The sequence below is a fragment of the Gasterosteus aculeatus genome, chromosome 8 (genome assembly GCF_964276395.1).
Source record: "Gasterosteus aculeatus chromosome 8, fGasAcu3.hap1.1, whole genome shotgun sequence".
Classification (NCBI taxonomy): domain Eukaryota; kingdom Metazoa; phylum Chordata; class Actinopteri; order Perciformes; family Gasterosteidae; genus Gasterosteus; species Gasterosteus aculeatus.
In genome coordinates, this window is record NC_135695.1 from 20,214,023 (window position 1) to 20,232,546 (window position 18,524).

The window sequence follows — 18,524 nt, forward strand, 5'->3', positions numbered from 1 at the left end:
GGCCATTTCCCCCTGCGGGCACTCAAAGGAGCCTTTTGTAAAACCGCAAATGACATACCATAATAATTCAGTGTATTCAGCTCAGCAGAAACCACGTAAGTACAAATCATTGGGTTTCACCGGCCTGATAAACTGCAGTCGTTTTGGTCACGGGTCTTTGTCTGCTTTGTGACGGTGATCCGGGGGCTCTCGGATGAGCGTCTTTAACCGTATTAGAGTTAAATCTAAAGATCTGATGTTATTTGATCTTAGTTTTAATAAACAGCATATTCACACTGATTCAAATAAACAATTTGACTGTTTTTTTCCATAGCCTGAGTTTTGTTTGAAAGGACGTAAAGCCTGTCCTGTCCGTGAGCTGAACAGTAAAATTAATTAATTAATCTTTTCCGCCCCTCCTCCCTATTTGCTGCAATATCGTTCCATCATCCTTCAAATGACGCCTCATATCATGAGATGGGGAAAGACAACGCAGGTTGATAAGTATCGCCGTGGTAACCGGTATCTGCGACTGAGGCTCCAGGTCGAGTCGGCCGAGGCAAAGAGAAGCTCGGCTCTGTCCAGCTGAGCGCCGCGGTTCACCCCACCGGGTCCGTTGCGGCGCCAGTAGATCCGGTCCACTGCTGGCCTGTTGCCATGGCGATCCCATCTTACAGTCAATAATTGTGAGTTGAAGCCCTCCAGCGAGAGAGGAGGAGGACATTTACATTTTACACGTTGTTTTTTTTGTTCATTTGATAAGGACGTCTGCTTAGCAGGGTTTTTTTTGTCCTTAGCTTTGAAAGGTCAATACTACTTTCCCGCACTTTTCATAGCGTTTTAATCCGCACGGCAGTTGAAGCTTTGCAAAAAAACAAATCCCTCCTTCAATTATTTTTCCCCACGGCTCCGTGTCACTATTGTTTGTGGCGTTTCGCGATGAGAGCAACAGAGACATCAGTCAGTCGTTTCTCCCTCGATTGCAACCTGCTGTTCCTCTGACTCGCTGCCTAATCAGCGGAGGCAGGAACCGAATCTCCCCGAGCCCGAACTGAAGTGAAAAGTGACGGAGGAAGCATTAGCTGGTTCCATCTCATCAGCTCCTTTTCCTCCGGTCTTTTAATCCATCGTTCACGCGGTTGGTTCGCCTCCCTCGCTCTTTTTCACAGAGGAAAAGCATCACAATGTACAAGTGGAGGCGGGTGGGTTTTACTTTTGCTGTTCCGCTACGGTAGACGCCTCTGTTCGTTATTGCCTCATTTTCCTACTTTTCTCGCCGTACGTCTGTACATCTGTGTGTGTGAAGTTGTAGGTCTCTCAGCTCACCGACCTTCACGCTCACAGGTGCTTGTGAGGACCCTCAATGACATAACTCCATCTAAATGTACGCCACCCAACCAGGCTTTTTCAAACCGTTTTTTCCGTCAAGGGCGCTTACAAAGAAAACTTCAATGTTTAGAGTCGAAAAACAAAACCACACTTCAACCATTGATGTTTCCAGAATGCACGTGTTCACCATGAAGTGGATTTGGCATTTTTTCTCCTGCCGATTATTCGTCAAACCTTCTGTGTGAGAAGGTCTCAAAAGTCTCAGAGGCCCAGTGTCTAGTTTCTCCCATAGAGGCTTCCAAGCTAACGACCTCTTTCTGATTGTACGGCACTGAAAACATAGTTAGGATCACTTTATTCCATTTCTGTGAACACATCCCTCGTAAGACACAAGGACCCGCTAAAATGTGGGCAGTTTCCTAAACATCCCTCAATGCTAAAAGCCTAAAACAGAAGTATGTCTCCACCAGCTGATACGAACCCTGTTTATTTGCCGCCCACACAAACGCACAGCACTCCAACTACCCATGTGCCCGGCTCCGTTCATCCTGCAGCAGCTCCGAGCGGTAAAATACGGCGTCGTAACCTGGTCTCTCTCTCTTCTCTGTTTGCTAACAGAAATCGAGACATTGGAAGCATGAAGCTGCCGTTGAACGGTTTGTGTAGCTAATTGAGCCCATCGCCTGCGCCGCCGCGACTTCTCGTTGCCCTGCCGCCATATGTCCAGCCATCGTCGTTTCATCCTTCTCTATTCGACGTTTGGGAGGAAAGTGGCTCGTTTCCCCAGTGGGCTGCACAGCTGTTACTGGGGAACAACTAGATGAGCCGCATGCAGAGTGTATCGGCAGTAGGGTGACATTTGGGAGTTTTTGGTGGAGAAGAATCCAGCCATTGCAGAACCCTCCTAACTTAAGGGTGAGTCTGGTTGTGTGTCGATGGGGAAAAACGACTCCACTTCTCACTTGATTTATAGGCTCAGTAAACACTGAGAAGATGAGTTCATGGTTCAATCGATTCAGCGTGATGTTCATTTGGTAAACTATGGTCCTTCTCAGGGTCAAAGGGCCCATGAAGCCGGGATGTTTTAGGGCTCACGATGATTGACGCCTCTCCGCTGGTGCGCGTGCTCTTACAGTCAAGGTAATTTACTGAGGGTCATGTGACTGATGTCTGCAGGAATCTGTTGCATATCTCGAGCGCGTATTGACTTCCCTGTGGTCGAAACAGCACGTCCCTTGGAACCGCTTCCTGCCAATGTTCACTCGCTGCTCAGGCACAACGTGCTGTATATTTATGCAGAGTGGATTTGACTTTGAGGAGAATGCAGTTGGCATCCACCCGCGGACCTACGAGAGCTGTAATTACTTACTGTTAACAACATTTAACCAACCGTACCACTGCTTTGACATGGCTACGCTTTATTTGCAGTAATAATGATTCTCTCCTGACCTTAAAGAGGCATTGAATTGAATCTGGACAGAGTCAGAATAAAAACGGCTCAGGATTTCATAATCGCACAAAAAACAGCGCATTGTTCACGTGTGAGTTGTGTTACCACGTTAGATCCTTTTGTGATGACCTCCCTGGACAGTTTCTACTGCTTCTACAGGTCTCTTCCGTCCTCGGTGTCAATCACGCGGACCTAATCGTCCCACATCAATTAGTCACCTCCCTCCCCCCTCTCGTTTGGCCCGACATCCGCCCGGTCGCTGACTGCTCCGCCGCCGTCTCAAAACTCGATTAGGTTTGGTTTGTGTTTCCCTCCGGGTCGCTCGAGGCTACGAACGATAATGGGTATTCACGCGTCTTAATGGGAGCGGCGAGACGGAGAAGAAGAGACCCGGAGCTTCTCGGGTGTCCAACGTGAAAATATCCCCTCGAAACCCGGCGGAGGCCATCAGAGCGGAATAAGAGCGAGGCGTTCCTCTCCCTCCATATGCTGCTGCGTTCCACACGGTTTGCTCTCCTAACAGGAAAGCTGGAGGGATGGAGGAGGGAGGAGGAGGGAGGAGGGGGGAGGAGGGGAGGAGGGGGGAGGAGGATTCTCATTCAAGGTGATTAATTAGACAATGGTCCTGAAGCAACTGTCGTCCTCTCATCCGGTGTGGAGGGAAGTTCAGGCGGAGAAGTAGAAGAAAAGCGAGAGGAAGCATCAGAGTCCGTGTTTCCTCCTCCCTGGCGGAGCGGCGTGGACGCCACTCAGAGCGCCGCTTCCTCCCTCTGAGGCTGTGATGAAGTTAGGAAGCTCGTACTTTAGCGCTTCCTTTTGTCTTTCATTCACTATGTCCACCAAAGCAGAGGAACCTTCACCCAGTGGTTCTGAAAATGTATTTTGGGCTTTCGCAGATATGTACAATGCTGCCCTGGAGATTTAAGAAAAAAACCCTCGTTGATGCAGATAAACGCACCAATCACTCAGCCGGAATCGTACGCCATTTATTTTATTTCCTAACTGCCGTTCGCTAAAGCGCGTGGGAGTATTAATCGCTGAGACATTACCGCCTGCCTCCCCCCAAACGAGTTGAGTAACGTCTAAATGTTTGAGGAGGCTGATGTGACGTCGGGCTTTGAGCCTCACTGTCAGCGAGTGGGAGAAGAAATCAGCAGAAGATCTGAAGGGGGAGAAAAAAAACACGCCGTTTACTTTTCATCTGAGCTTTTCTTTCGTTCTCTTTTCTGTTTCTGGGATTCTTTCACTTTCTCATTCCGTCTGTCTCTCTTCTGTCCTCCCACTCTGTAACTCAGCGCGTTTGAGGCACTTTGATCGGGGTTTTTTCTGTCTTCCCGTCTACGTGTGTGTGTAGTTTGTAGTTCCTGGTCTAAAGGCTCTAATGTTTCATTTATAAATATGTTCCTACATATGTTCCTGTTACTACATAATGATATTAATAACAACCCGTCGTCCACCTGCAGGAGCCAAACTGGACCCCCTCCCAACGCTAACGGAGGCGTGGGCCTCCAGGCCGGATGACGCAGGTCATCGGCGGCCGGCAGGGAAGCAGATTTTTCGCTGATTTGAAAGAAGTAAAATCATTCTGGCTGCTACTTTCTTTCCCTGCGTTCACACTGTGAGACGCTGACTGAAGCTCTCGATGTCCAGCATCAGAAGCCTCATTTTAAATCAGTAGATTAAAACAAACAATAACCGTTCATTCTTAATTCACGTTGTCTTGCTACATAATGAAATAGTTGAAAAATGACAAGGAATGAAAAGATTTATGGATCGTTTTCAAAGCAAAGTGACTCCATTAACCTCCATAAATAAATTATAGTACGTTTTGAACTGTTGCCTTTAATCTTTTACAGATAATATGAATGTCACTGTGAAATAATATCCTCTTATTGACAAGTGGGACAATGCGCATAGTTACAAAAGGAGTTTTAATGGCGTGTTTCAGGTGTGTCAGAATCAAACCGGAGGCTCGGAGGTCCTGAAGCGATTCGTCACATTTAATCACCGCAAACACGACTTGATTATGCAGCAAACTTTCATATCGTACAAACACACTCAAGGTAATTGTGTGGAGCAGAGGACATGGCAGCTAACAGCGGCACTCGGGGTCTGTGTGGGTTTAACGATGTTCATCGGTACTCTGGGTGCGTCGGTTCGGACGGATGAGCGACAGGAGCCTTTTTAGACGTTTGTTTTGTCACAGTCGTGTGCGAGCGAGGTGGACGTCTGCGGCGCCCTGATAAACCTCGTCCCCCCCCCCCCCCTCCGTGCAAAGAGAGGCTGCGAGTTATTCCCGATATCAGCGGCGAGCGCAGCCCGGCGGGAGACGAGCTGCTCCACGCGAGGCCGCTCGGTGACCTGAGGATCCCGCACGGCGCCGGCAACAGGAAGCACGTAACGTCAAATTTAAATTATAAACCACGCAAATAATTAGCAAAAACTTTACTAATTGACTTCCATTAAGACGAGCGTGAGAGCTTAACGGTCACTTTCACTCAGGAGATCCACACACGCTTCGTAATCTCTTTCAGCACAACCATGAGGCTTCTCGTTGTTGGATTTTGTGGTGCAACGTTACAAACTTTTTAACTAATTCGGTTGGAAAAACTTTCCCCCTCAAAACGTGGTGGGAAGTGCAGTTTAGTTGTAAGGGAGGAGGCTGTGATCCTTTGACTACACGCTCACTGTAAAAGGTTACACACTCAGCAACACACTGAGCGCACACACACACTCACACACTCGCGTAAGATGGGTAAATATATCGATCCGGAATGCGGTGTGAAGGTTTCGGGGCCCATATTCCATATTCCACTGTAGAAGGGCTTTGATGAGGGACCCCCCCCCCCTCTGCATACTGAGCAGGACCCCATACGGCCCAATTTACTGGTGTCGCTTCGCATTTGTTGGAGGAAAAGCTGAGGCTTTCTCCCTGATCCCCACACGGGGGGGAGGGGGTGAGAGGGGGTAAGGGGGGGGGGGGGCTTTGCTGACAGATAGGGCCCGAACCACATCGACCCGACATCACACATTCAGGGGCCCATTTGCAAACCCGCATCTGTGAACAAATCCGGCGTGGAATCAGAAAACACACACACACACACTCATGCTCACGTCCCACACAGCTAAACCCCCCCAGACAGATGAGGGGCGATAGATGAGAGAGATGAAGGGAGAGGGGGGGAGGCAGGGGGAGGGAGGCGCTGCGCTGACAGCGCTGTGACGGGGGCTTAATTACGGAGCGAGCGCCGAGCACTGGAAGCCATTCCTGAGGATTGTTGTCATTTTAATAGATTAAAACGTCCTCTCGCCGGTCTCAGCTGTCTCACCGCCGGCTTAAAAGTCCAAGTAAAGAAGGAACCGAGGGAAGGAGACGGACAGAAAGGGGGTCGGGTGGGGGGTCCCAAGTCCTCCTCCTCCTCCTTTCCTATTATTCTCCTGCACCTTTTTGGCTGTGGGTGTTTTAACCAATTAAAACCACATGGATTCATAGATTAATCGCTGCCCCCCCCCTTCCGCCCCCCCCCCCCCCCCCCCCCCCTGCAGACACGGAGGGTTGCGAGCACTCGTGGAGGAAGTTCCACGGCCACTGCTACAGGTACTTCAGCCGGAGGCACACCTGGGAGGACGCCGAGAAGGACTGCAGGGAGCACAGCGGACACCTGGCCAGCGTCCACAGCCCGGCAGAGCAGAACTTCATCAGAGGTGGGTGGAGGTCCAGCGGGACACGGGGACGGGGACGGGCGACCTTAAAGGGACCAGCGTCGTTGTGTTTGTTAGCTTCCTTTGAGCCCTTCAACGGGGAGCGGGACCTCTTCAGCCAGAGCACCGCCCTGTGTTGCACCCCCCCCCCCACGCCACTAAAGCCTGCACACGGCTCCTTTAAGAGCCGTGTGCAGGCTTTAGTCCCAAAGAGACAGCTGCTGCAGCATTCTGTCTCTTTGGGACGTTATTCCTTTAGAAAGTGAGTAAAGCCGCGTTCGAGTCCGGCCTCACACATCTGACACGGTGAGGCCAACAGATTATTGATGAAACACTCGGCAGCGGCCGATGTCGTTATCGGACAAGTTTCCTTTTGATTTGGTTTCCTGACGAAAAGTGGGATTGCCAAAGTGATGAGTTCATGCTGTGGGTCACACGCGCGTGTCTCTGAATGTGCTGTTATGACCGAGACGCACAATTTCCCATCAGGAGATTTCATATGCATCATTTAAATGGTGACAAAAATGAATACTTTTCTTCAGAAAGGAGGTCTGAGCTTGATCAGCTGATTGTAAACAGAAACCTCTGAGGTCTCGTTTGGCCTTCATAGTTCAGCTTTAACTATTGATTCATATCCACCCTCCTACTCTATCATTACCGTAGCTGGCAATGGCAGCTCCTGCCTTGTGTTTATTCCACGACCCGGTGATAAATGTCTGCCCCCCCCTCGTCCCCCCACTGGAAACACCCCGAGGAGCCGAGTCGGTTCGGCCACATAAATGTGCGTCGCCTTTTGTCTTTCTATGTGTCTCTGAGCTGGTGAAAGGACCCCGCGGTGGACGGAGGACCTCCTTCTGTGTCCAGTGTCAAGTAATTGCGTTAAACAACAACAGTGTGGAGACAAAAGTGGAACAATTTGAATAGACTAAAAAAAATGTTTGCGTTTGAGAAAGCGCCCGTCGGTTTAACGGTCGTCATATGAAGCAAAGTCCACCCACCTGCTGTTTGAAGCTCCACAGCCAGACCCCCCCCCCCCCCCTCCCACAAACAGTAATCCCCTGCAACATCGGCTCCACCTCCCGTCTCGGGCAGACGCCAGCACGCCGCCTTCCATCTCGCTCTCATCTCTCTTCCACGCGCGCGCAGCCACCAAAAAGTGTGTTTAATTGCCTCGAAAATGGACGTCTCCACCCCGCGCAGTGAGGGGATCAGAGCCATTAAGGAGATTAATGGGCCTGGTAATGATGTTAAGCAGATACACCGTGATTGAAATTCCACTACGCACGCACGCGCCCCCCCCCCCACCCCACAGCACCCACACACCCCGAAAACACGCCGACGAGACGAACCCAAAACACCAACGTCTTTCCTTTGGCGAAGTCTCATCCGCAGTGCATCAGGGACGGAGACAAATACAGAGACATCTGCACTACACAATCTTTATTCCCCCCCCCCCCCCCCCCCCCTGCTCAGGTCTCAGCCATGACAACACCTGGATCGGGTTAAACGACCGCACGGTGGAGGACGACTTCCAGTGGACCGACAAGATGGACCTGGTGAGGAACGACGTCCTGAGCAGCAGCTGGTTTAAAGAATAAGAAATCAACCTATTTATTTCTCTTTTATTAGCAATACCTACAGATAATAACAGCATCCTTTGTTTTGTATCTTTATCTTCAAAAAGAAAAAAGAAAAATGGAGGAAAACAGGAAATGAATGTAGAAAAAAATGGTCTCTGGAAGTGATTATTGATTATAGATTAAATATATAAAAAAGAAGGACGTTTGATCAGTGCTTAGTCTCTGAAAATGTAGTTTTTTAAAGATACAGTCGTCCCTCTAAGTTTGTTTTTCGGCGTCTTCGTGTGCAGCAATATGAGAACTGGCGGGAAAACCAGCCGGACAATTTCTTCGCCGGAGGGGAAGACTGCGTGGTGATGATCGCTCACGAGAACGGCAGATGGAACGACGTGCCGTGCAACTACAACCTGCCCTACGTCTGCAAGAAGGGAACAGGTGAGAGCACCGGGGAGGGGGGGGGGGACTTCTACAGGTGATAAAAGACGACTGGCGTGGGGAAGGGAACGAGGCAGAGCGGCCGGATGAGGGAGAGGTGGAGGAGGCTGGGAGGAGACTTTAGGGAAACTCGCTCTGCTGTCAGTCCTTTTATCTGAAGTCCCAGGGAGTAAAACTCGGCTCAGCTCTTCGTTGTTCTCCGCGAGCTTCTCGTGTCCGCGTCCTCCCACCGCCGTCCCGCTTCAGTTGGTTCCTTCTGCTCGCTTGTTCAACAAACTCGGCGGTTGGATGACGTCCCGTCAGGCGCCTCCAACGCGCCGCGCTCCTGTTGAGAGCCTGTTAGGAGCTTATCTCTGCCACCGATTTGCATACGGGTCCAACTCAAGACGGGTGACGAGAAAGACAGCCGCGTCACTGGCGAGGTGGAGTTTAAAGGAATACTGCTTCCTGCAACATGGGCCTGTGACAGGAAACAGAGGCGACGCACCAAACATCCTCGTGACTGATCAATGAAGAAATGAGTCGTATTCCACTATTTGAATATCTGGATTAAAACGTTCATCAGCGCTTGAGAAATCAAGAAAAAACTATTTATTCTATTTGCAATCCTCCTCCGTGAATCGATGAGTCTGATTGGCTTTTCCCGCTGCGAGCATAAACACCATCAATCACGGGATCACAACCTTCCAACGTTCACTCTCACGTGTGAAGCGTCACACGTGAAAAGGAAGCTCGGGGCGAGAGAACGATGCATCTCACACAGTGTATCTGGAAGGCCGATTCCAACCAATCAGAGGGTTAAGAGGACTTTTATGCTAATGCGATATCTCAGGACCGCCTGCAGGGAATCGCTCTGATCAAATGTCTAATAGGTTCAAATAACGAAGTGGTGACATTTTGGCCCGACCTGGATGTGAACTAGAACCTGACTACGCGGCGGTGAATCTATTTCACTCTATTTCAAACTCCTAAATATTAATGAATGTGTAGCCAATAAAATAAATCCCTAGTTTCGTGCTTTTGGATCTCAGCCTTTGGAGGCGTTCGACTCTCGTACGCAGAACTGATCAGCTTCTCACCGAATACAAGAGGAGGCTTAACGTAAAAGCCTCAAAGGCAACACGTCATTTTAAGCAAGTTATTTGTGTTCCAACAGACGCTTTCGCGGTCGCAGGCCCCGAGCGTAGAGAGAGAGAGCGCCTCTCGAGCCTCGGGCAACCAGCTCTCCTCCCTACGAAGGGGGGGAGAAGCTGTTTCCCCCACCGGGGGAGGAGTTGCACCACCTCCGAGGCTCAACCGTCACGAGTCCCCGGCATCCGGCCTTAATCAGTCAGCTGCAATCAGCTGCAACTTTCTATTCATCTTCTCCCCGCCGCCCCTCCTTCCAATTCAAGAGAGAAGTATCAGTCATTTTCTCGTGGAGTTCTTCAGGACCTGAGGTGTCGCCCCCTGGTGGACATCGTTTCATGGAACTAAAGTAGCACAGAGCTGTTATTTGGACTCTAGTAACTAGGGAGCCACGTACTCTCTGGCTGCCGGTGAGCTACTCCTGTGGAAAGGGACAGGACATGCAAGTATTATTAAATTGCTCCATTTATTTTGATGGGTTATTATGCACAGAGACAGGAAGTCTAATTTTGCGTGTCATCCTCAGCGCGCACTGACTGCTTTGGGAGATGATGAGCTGTCTTCACATCTTTAGCACCTGATGTGTCCGTCGGCGTGTAATGTATTCATTGCAGGACACACGTTGTGTGGCTTTGGAGCCTCATTTGTCCTGAAAGGGGGAAGGGAAATGCTTTTTATTTGTTTGTATATTTCTGCATAGAGCTGCTCGGTTTGTCTTGTGCACGACGCCCTGAAGCAGTTTAGATCAAAACTCTCCAGATGTCACCACCACCACGAAGAGGAGATGAAGGTCCTCCTCTTGGCACCGACTTCTCCTCAGACCCCCACCCTCTTGTGTGTGTGTGTCTGTGTTGAAAAGAGAATTGATTGTTGAAGCTTTGTCATCAGCCGCAGTTTAAAGAACTTTTTTTTTTTAAATCTGTTTGTACACAAAAAGCATTTCATTTGAATATCGTATTGGCCAATGTAATTATTTAAGCATAAATGTGGCCTTAGAGGTGTCAGGAGTGGCTGAATATCATATAACAGTCAGGTTTACCGATCTTACTTTTATTTCAAAGGTTACCTTAAAAGAGTTCCTTCCTCGGCAGCCGCCCAATTCATCCTTCTGGCTTTAATCTATAAAAAACCTTTTCTGACTCAAAGCTTGTCACATAAAGTCCCGTCTCCATTTACTTTTCCCAAGTTTAGTGACATTTTCTTTTAATCCTACGTCAATGCGGTGTGTGATTGAAGGCGTTCACGTGAGGGATAATAGAAAAGCACCTTTCATCCTTCCACCTGCGTCCAGTGAGCGATCGTCTCAAGTGAGGAGCAAAGTGCTTTTTGCCCTTTTCCTTCCACAACATTAAACTATAAATGTGGCATTAAACCTGTTAATCAGAGTTAATGGCATTGCTTTTCGCTTATTAGGAGTTTAAGAGGTATTAGGACAAGGACAAGGGAATTAACAGGATCTGTAAACATTTTCTGAGGGCCTCTGAAGAACGCTGTCGGCTAAAGATACCCTGAATTGGGGGCAGCAAAGATGTATAAATATCTCCAAACTGGAACGAGGCCGCAGCAAAAGTGCCAATTTAAAATGAGAAAAGAAGTTGAATTATTAAAACATTTTAAATGTTCATTTATACCAATCAAAGGTTTGTGTCGTTCATTGGCTACTTTGATTGTTAGCTTCTGGTGAGCGCTAGCTAACATTAGCTTGAACCCGTAGCCTCTCATTGAGACGCCTGCTAGACGTACTAATAAAGTGTGCAAGTGTTCTTTCTTTTATAATGGCAGAATATTTGGGTACGTTTTGCAGTACCAGTGAACTCAGCAGCACACAAAGACGTTTCCGCCGTCTTTAAACCTCCAGACCGCCGTCCGGCTCCGAAGCTCGGCCGGTGAGACGCTGCGAGGACGCGCGGAGGCGTTCGTGCTCGTTGCATCATTTAGAAAAAAAACGCCGGAGGGCGTCCGACAAAATGAACTGTGAAGAATCAGAAAGACAACGAGTGCAACCGGCAGAGCGCCACGAAAAACAGCCTCCACGATGCGCAAACTCGTAGCTCCAACGCAGGGATCACTTCTCTTCTTCCCTTTGGTGGAAGCAGCCAAGTGTCGAATGCGTCATAAAGAAGCAACGCTTGAACAAACTGTGAAAACAATTTGATTTGGCTTTTATAATATTTACTCAAATTTAGGTCAAAAGACCTCAAAACAAAGAGGCCTTCTTTGATTAATGACTAGATGTATTAATTTAATTAGTGCTTCTGTGCCAAGTTAAGACATTCAGAGGTGACGCTTGACTACGCCGAGTAAACCAGGCTCACACACATTCAGTGGGTAGTTGAATTTGATTATTAATACTCATCAAACAAACACATCAGTGAAATCCCAAATCTGAAGAAGCTTTTCTTCCTCTCGAGCTCCCTGCAGAAGACCGGCCGAGTTCAGCATCTCTTTTTTGCAGTTTCCATAGAAACTGAAGGGAGAAAAACAAGAAAAGAAACACGCACTTTTTTATTTTCCATTCAAATTGAAAAAGAATCTTTTAGATTTTCTTAATAAAGAGATTTTTGTCATAAGGATGTAAGAAACACCTGGAGGTAAAGATTATTACCCAAAGCATGAAATGGTGATGAAAGATAAGAACGCCCCCCCCCCGCTGACAGCAGAGTCAAAGTATCCGTGCAGTCGTCCCCGAGGCTCGTCCACCCTGTCAGTTGCTGTCATTCCTTCGCTCCATGTCTGCTTGTGAGGACATTTTTGGGGGGGACTCTGAGACGCTGTGTTGCTTTGACAGCCGCCCACGCGCTCGCTGGCCGTTTGCGACACGCTGTCAGCGGCTTAAAACCACAACACGCGTTGAAATCACAAGCAGATAGACGTGCTTTAATCACTCGTACAGAAAAGGGTTATGACGTCACAGATGTGTTCTCCTGCCTCCACAGTGCTTTGTGGAGCCCCGCCCACCGTGGACAACGCCTTCCTGATTGGTCGTCAGCGCTCCCACTACGACATCCACTCCGTGGCTCGCTACCAGTGCGCCGACGGCTTCCTGCAGCGCCACGTGCCCACCGCCAAGTGTCGCGCCAACGGCAAGTGGGACCGGCCTAAAATCATCTGCATAAAATGTGAGTTCTCGCGCGTCGTCAGCAGCATTTCCATGTGTTGGGTCATTGTCACATTTGCATTTTGTTATTCTTAGCCTGCACACCCCCGTGGGTCGCCCACACCAGCCTCCTGCATCACGTGCCGTCGGGACCCGCTGTCTTTGTGCGCGCTCCGCCTCGCTGAACCGCTGCTCTCATTATTAATAATTGGAGGCAATACGATGACTGTGGTTGCCGACTGAGTGAAATCTCCTGGGCTTTACTCAGGAGGTGGGGGGGGCCTTTGACATGCATCGCGCTCCAGGTGGAGGTCTTCTTTTCAGACCTTTCAAAACATTTTGTTTTTGTGGACCAGTTATTAGATACAAAGGAACCAAAGTGAAATGTGACCTTTAGATTTTGTATCACACAATTGCTTCAGCGTATAAAGAATAAACAAGTGCAGCAAATATCATCAGGTTCTTAAACGGGGTCAATTTGGGAGAACAGTCGTCTCGCTGCAAAGCTTCAGGCTTTGGTCTGAAATGATAACTTTCAGCTAACAACATTAGCATAGCTAATATATTTGTTTGGTGCTAAAACAACTAAAATGTTGTCCAACTACTAACTGTCCAATAACTAGGTGTCAAAGTAACTCCAAGCTAAAGGATACACCACCTTAACACACGCTGTGATATTCCACCTTAACACACGCTGTGATATTCCACCTTAACACACATGTGATATTCCACCTTAACACACGCTGTGATATTCCACCTTAACACACGTGATATCCCGCCTTAACACACATGTGATATTCCACCTTAACACATGTGTGATATTCCACCTTAACACACGTGTGATATTCCGCCTTAACACACATGTGATATTCCACCTTAACACACATGTGATATTCCACCTTAACACACATGTGATATTCCACCTTAACACACATGTGTGACATTCCACCTTAACACACATCTTAGATGATGTTATATCACATGTGTGTGTGATTTCTCCACCTGGAGCTCTGCAGCAGAACACTATTGAAAATGATGAATTCCTTCCTCTTATTCCAACACAGTCAAGCATCCAGAATCAATGACAACAGTCTTTTAGTAGGAACCATTATTCAAAAGCATTATCTTCTTTGAGCCTTAAAATAAACTTTATTTCTCCCAATAATGATTGTAAGGGACTGCATGAACGTCTTAACGTTTCAGAATAATTACTTTCCACTTCAAAGGAGATATAAAAGGGTTGATATATATACATATTCAACAAACTGTGCCTTGTATTTCATTTCACTCAGATCACAATGTGACAGTAATGGTAAAATATTGAAATAATGTAGCCTCGGTTGAAAGTGATAAAAACTGATTTTCCTTTCGACTTTGGAGCGAGTTGTTTTTTACGGCTCAGAGTCACAGCGTCCTCATCATTCACAGCGGATGACACGTCTTTGTTGGCACAGAGTCCTCCCCAGGAAGGAGCTCCCGAGGCGCCGAGCGGCTGGTTAGCTCCCGGATGTGAGATTTAAAAGTCCCCCCCAGGGAGGTGGACACACAGCAACACCTTTCCTCGCCCCGCCTCTTGCCCGGTTTTAACCTCCGACCCTCCACCTCGGCGCTGCTGACGCGCGTCACTCATTCGTTGCCCTCTTACGTCCGTTTTTCCTTCCCCGCGTCTCTGATAAATGTCCTAAACGCTCTCCTTGTCTGTCTGCTCCGCCTCCTTTTGCTCCACCAGCCCGACGGGCCCACCGCTACCGGCGCCACCACCACAAGGGCCGGAGGGAGCGCAGGAAGCACAAGAGGCACGGCCACAGAGAGGGGGGGCGCCACGGAGGGGAGCTGGGCCACAGCCACGCCCACGTCTGAACCAAAAAAGAAGAGAAAATAATGATAAACGCCCTCTTTTCCCCCCCGTCCTTTCCTCCGCTGCCAACTTCCTGCCCCCCCCCCCTCCCCCGTCCCTCTCCACTCCCCGTCGCCCCCCCCCCCCCTCGAAACTCCCACTTTGACAGCTTACAACTCAAAACTCTCAGCCCGAGGCCCCGCCTCCGTCCTTAGCCACGCCCCACCAGTAGCCCCGCCCCCTGGCTCCCACGAGTCAGTCTGTACCATAACGCCGTAGGCCAGGTGTCCCCGGGACAACCTGTCCCCCCCCCCCCCCCCCCCCCACCACACCTCCCTCCGAGCTCAACAACGACCTGAAACACGGGGCTACGCCGACCTGACAGAGAACTTGAGATCCACGCCGGACGCCGTTTCGGGGAGAACAAACCACGAGAAGAGACGACGTGACTGAAAGTCCGTGTTGTTGACTTGAGCCTTTTATTACTTTATTTTCTACAAACACACTGTGTTTATTTGTTTGGTTTTGCTTTTTTATAAGACACTGTACTTGACTTTAACGCGACTTATTCTCAAACAGGTTTGATTGATTTTTTGTTGTAATTGAACTATTTGATTGTTAGCGTTGTATCTTCTTGTCATTGTGAGTTACTTTAGATCAGATACGAAAAAAAAGAAAAGAGAAAAAAAAAACAGGAGAAATGTGAAGAAAAAAAACCCCACGACATTTCATCACGTCACCCGTCAGTCACTTCTGTGTCAAACCGTCTCAAACAGACATCCGTCCCTTCATCCGGGAGAGCAAAGCCCGTCCTCGCCTCGGCAATCCCACGTCCGCTTTGTCTTTCCTTGTAGTTTTGTGTCTTTGATGTTTTGTTCAATCGCTAAACTCGACCTTTTCAATAAATTATGGCACATAAAATATCGCTTGACCTCATTAGCGGACCATGGAGGTAATAAATTGGCCTCGACCACTTTGAGCCGACTGGTGGTTTTGGATTCAGACTCGATCACAACAACAAAGAAGAAGCATTTTAGGACAGGAGGGGGAGGGGGGGGGGCTCTCTCATCTCGGAGTCGGCAGAGATTAAGGCCTCTGAGTCTTCGCCGTGTTCGGCTCTCGGGGGGGTTTCAGGCGGATGGAAGGAGCCATTTTCTCTCTTTTCTCTCCCTTTCACTGCTTAAAGTGGTGTTTGTTTGTTTTAAGCCGACACTTGAGGTTTGGCGCTGGCGAGGTTTCATCCGTTACGTTTCCCCTCTGTAGGTTCTCGCTCCGTCTCCCATCACCTCCTCCCTCCTCGGTGCTTCTCGCCGTCGCTCTCTTCTTTTTTTATTTTTATTAATTTAAGTACTGAAGGAGCTCCGGCAGCCTCAAAACCACCACTTAAGTACAATGGGGTTGTATAAAGCCACGTGAGGTAGGAGGATCCATCCTCTGCACCCTAATTCTCTGCCTGTGTTTGTGTCCTCTCACCTTGGCAATGACAACACGCGCAGAAAGTGAACCCACACCTCTGTATCAGTTTAATTAATCTCCCGCGTGCCTAATTAACAAGTTGCGTTATCTGCGGCGCCGCGACGACACGGCGAGGTTCCAGGCTGACGGGCGGCACGGTGGCAGGTCCGGGGTGACGGACGCGGGGACCCGGAGAACTGTCTCAGCTGTCAAAACCCTGTCGCGTCTCACATCTCGGGGGCCCCCGTCTCTTTCGATCTGTCCGGGGGAAGACGGATCGAGTGCAAGGTGCATGAATAAAAAGGGAAAAGCACAGATCAGAGGACCGCCGCCGAATCCAATTCGGAGTTGATGTCCAGCGACAGCGTAATTACAGCCGTGTGAAAGTTCAGCCGTGTGACGGGAGTTTAAAAACTTTCCCCGAAATGATGAAGAGAGGAACTGAAGAGCCGAGAGCACGAGAAAGAAAAAGAAGACTTCATTAATTGAGTCGGAAGCAGCTCGTCGGCCTCCTGGGGAGTGATGGCGCCTTCAACCGCTTCAACCAGTGTAGCGAGGGTGGAATTAGCAAGCTAGCTAGCTAGCTAGCGAGCTAACAAGCCAGCCTCCATTTAGTAAAACGACCCAATCCTGGAAATGGATTTCCCAGGTTGAGCCTAAAACGTTCAGAGCGCAGCGGAAGCCAAACATGTACGAGGAAATCATGCGTGTGGAGGTCAGAAGATGATCCGTTCCACCGATCTGCTGTTCTTTCTTCCTTTCTCTTTGTTTGTTTGTGCTGCTTTCTTCCTGAATGAGTCGGACATCCCGCTGGTATTAATTCTTCTCGCTTGTTCATTGAAGTTTTGAGGAGTTAGATTCCTGTCGCAGAGGAGTCCAAAGTAATAACAGCCTGCTGAGGTCTGTGTGTGTGTGTGTGTGTGTGTTCTCTCTCTCTCTCTCTCTCTCTCTCCTTTGAAGGGGCCATACTTCCTCACAGCCTCACATGTGGCTTCCCGTATTGGATTCATTTTTATCACATTCTTCCCCTCTAAGACTTCAAACGCGTTGACCCCTCGCACTTTGCTTTTGACTCCTCCTTTTGATCTGCTCGGCTCGCTCGCCTCTCCCTCTTCCCCTCGTTGTTCCTCTTCTGCTGGAAGCCCCCCGAGGGCAGATAGGCCTGAGACGAAGCCTCATTACTGTGAGCCTTAATTGTGAGGAACGAGTGGCGTCGTGGCTCGTCGTGGCTCGGCGGAGCTCTGCGGCCTCCGCTGGCTGTGACTCGGGTTAAATAACTTTTAAAACGACGACACTGATCGGTTGGAGAAAACGTGGAGAAAAGTACGCTAAAATAAGGACACAAACGGGTCTCCTGGGTGAAAGCGTTCGTTTGAGCAAAGCCTTCTTTTAGTTTAGTCTGCTGAGGGGGAGAAGATGCTGGAATCAGACGCCATCCTGCTCACGTTTCTGCTTCTCTGTTTGGATTTTGAAACGTCACAAGATACACGTCTCCTACTCCGAGGTCTAGTGTGTCCGCTTCCCTCCCGGTCGTCCTCAGACAGACAGACGGACGGACTATTTCAGGCCGTCCGCCTTAGGTTCCCCATTAGGGCCGTCGACGCCATCGACGGCGCGATGACCGCCGGACGTTTTTTCCCTCAGACGAGGCGGGAAACGGACTCTCAGAGCTCCGCTGGCTCTGCATGTTTCGCACCGCTGCCTCGTCAGACGTTTTTCCAAAAAGTCCGAAAGAGGCTCATTGACGAACATTTCTTCTTCTCTGTGATGTAGATACTCTCCCCTTCTCTCGTTGCATTTAGACCGTGTGTGTTTGTTGCTCTCTGGACCTCAGCGGATACAAACACACATCTTCCCTCCTTCCACTTCCTCCCTTCTGCTCTCGCACTCTTTTGCTTCTTCTTTCTTTTTGCAGCAGAAGCCAGTTGATCCTTAACCATCCGGCTCTTTGTCTGCAGGCGTGTTATTGAGGTCCGCGAGTATTTATCCATACCGAGTGATGAGTGTTCTTATGCCTTCCAGTCCAGTCATTGTATTATATTCTTTACATGACAAATGATCATTAAAGGAAACCCTCGTTTGGGTCCGTCGACTGTCTTTGTTGGGGTGATTATTCGTATTGATTTGGTGTTGTGTGAGTAAACCTTCCTTTAAATTACACATATGAAATACAATTGTTGTGGTTTTTTTGGTAGAAAAATGAGACAATGGTGAATTTCTGGTTTCTACAATAACTTTTATACCTGCAAAGTGCTTAACAAAGTAGACATATGACATAATGTTTACACATTGTACTCAACTTAACAACAAGTGATAAATAGTCATAACACAATAAATCAAACCATAATCACATCTAATTCAGTACAATATAGATGAATAAATTGAATGAAATAAGATTCAATATATCCCAAAATGGAAAAAAACAAACATCTTTTGGGATGAATGGAAACTTTTTTTTGAGTTGCCATGGCACCTTTAGCCACGCCCACCAGTGATGTCACAATGCTGTAAATAGCTGCCGCGAAGTGAGAC

General features: G+C 48.7%; 1 protein-coding gene across 1 annotated transcript in view; it reads left to right on the forward strand.

Annotated features, from left to right (window-relative positions):
• ncanb (neurocan b) overlaps nucleotides 1–15,458 on the forward strand; it is a 59,625-nt gene extending 44,167 nt beyond the window's left edge. The window contains exons 10-14 of the mRNA XM_078108646.1: nucleotides 6,305–6,463; nucleotides 7,934–8,016; nucleotides 8,331–8,475; nucleotides 12,540–12,722; nucleotides 14,430–15,458. Coding sequence (XP_077964772.1) covers nucleotides 6,305–6,463; nucleotides 7,934–8,016; nucleotides 8,331–8,475; nucleotides 12,540–12,722; nucleotides 14,430–14,560 — 701 coding nt within the window. The 3' untranslated portion in view covers nucleotides 14,561–15,458. The remainder of the gene's footprint in view (nucleotides 1–6,304; nucleotides 6,464–7,933; nucleotides 8,017–8,330; nucleotides 8,476–12,539; nucleotides 12,723–14,429) is intronic.
• Nucleotides 15,459–18,524: the final 3,066 nt, after the last annotated feature.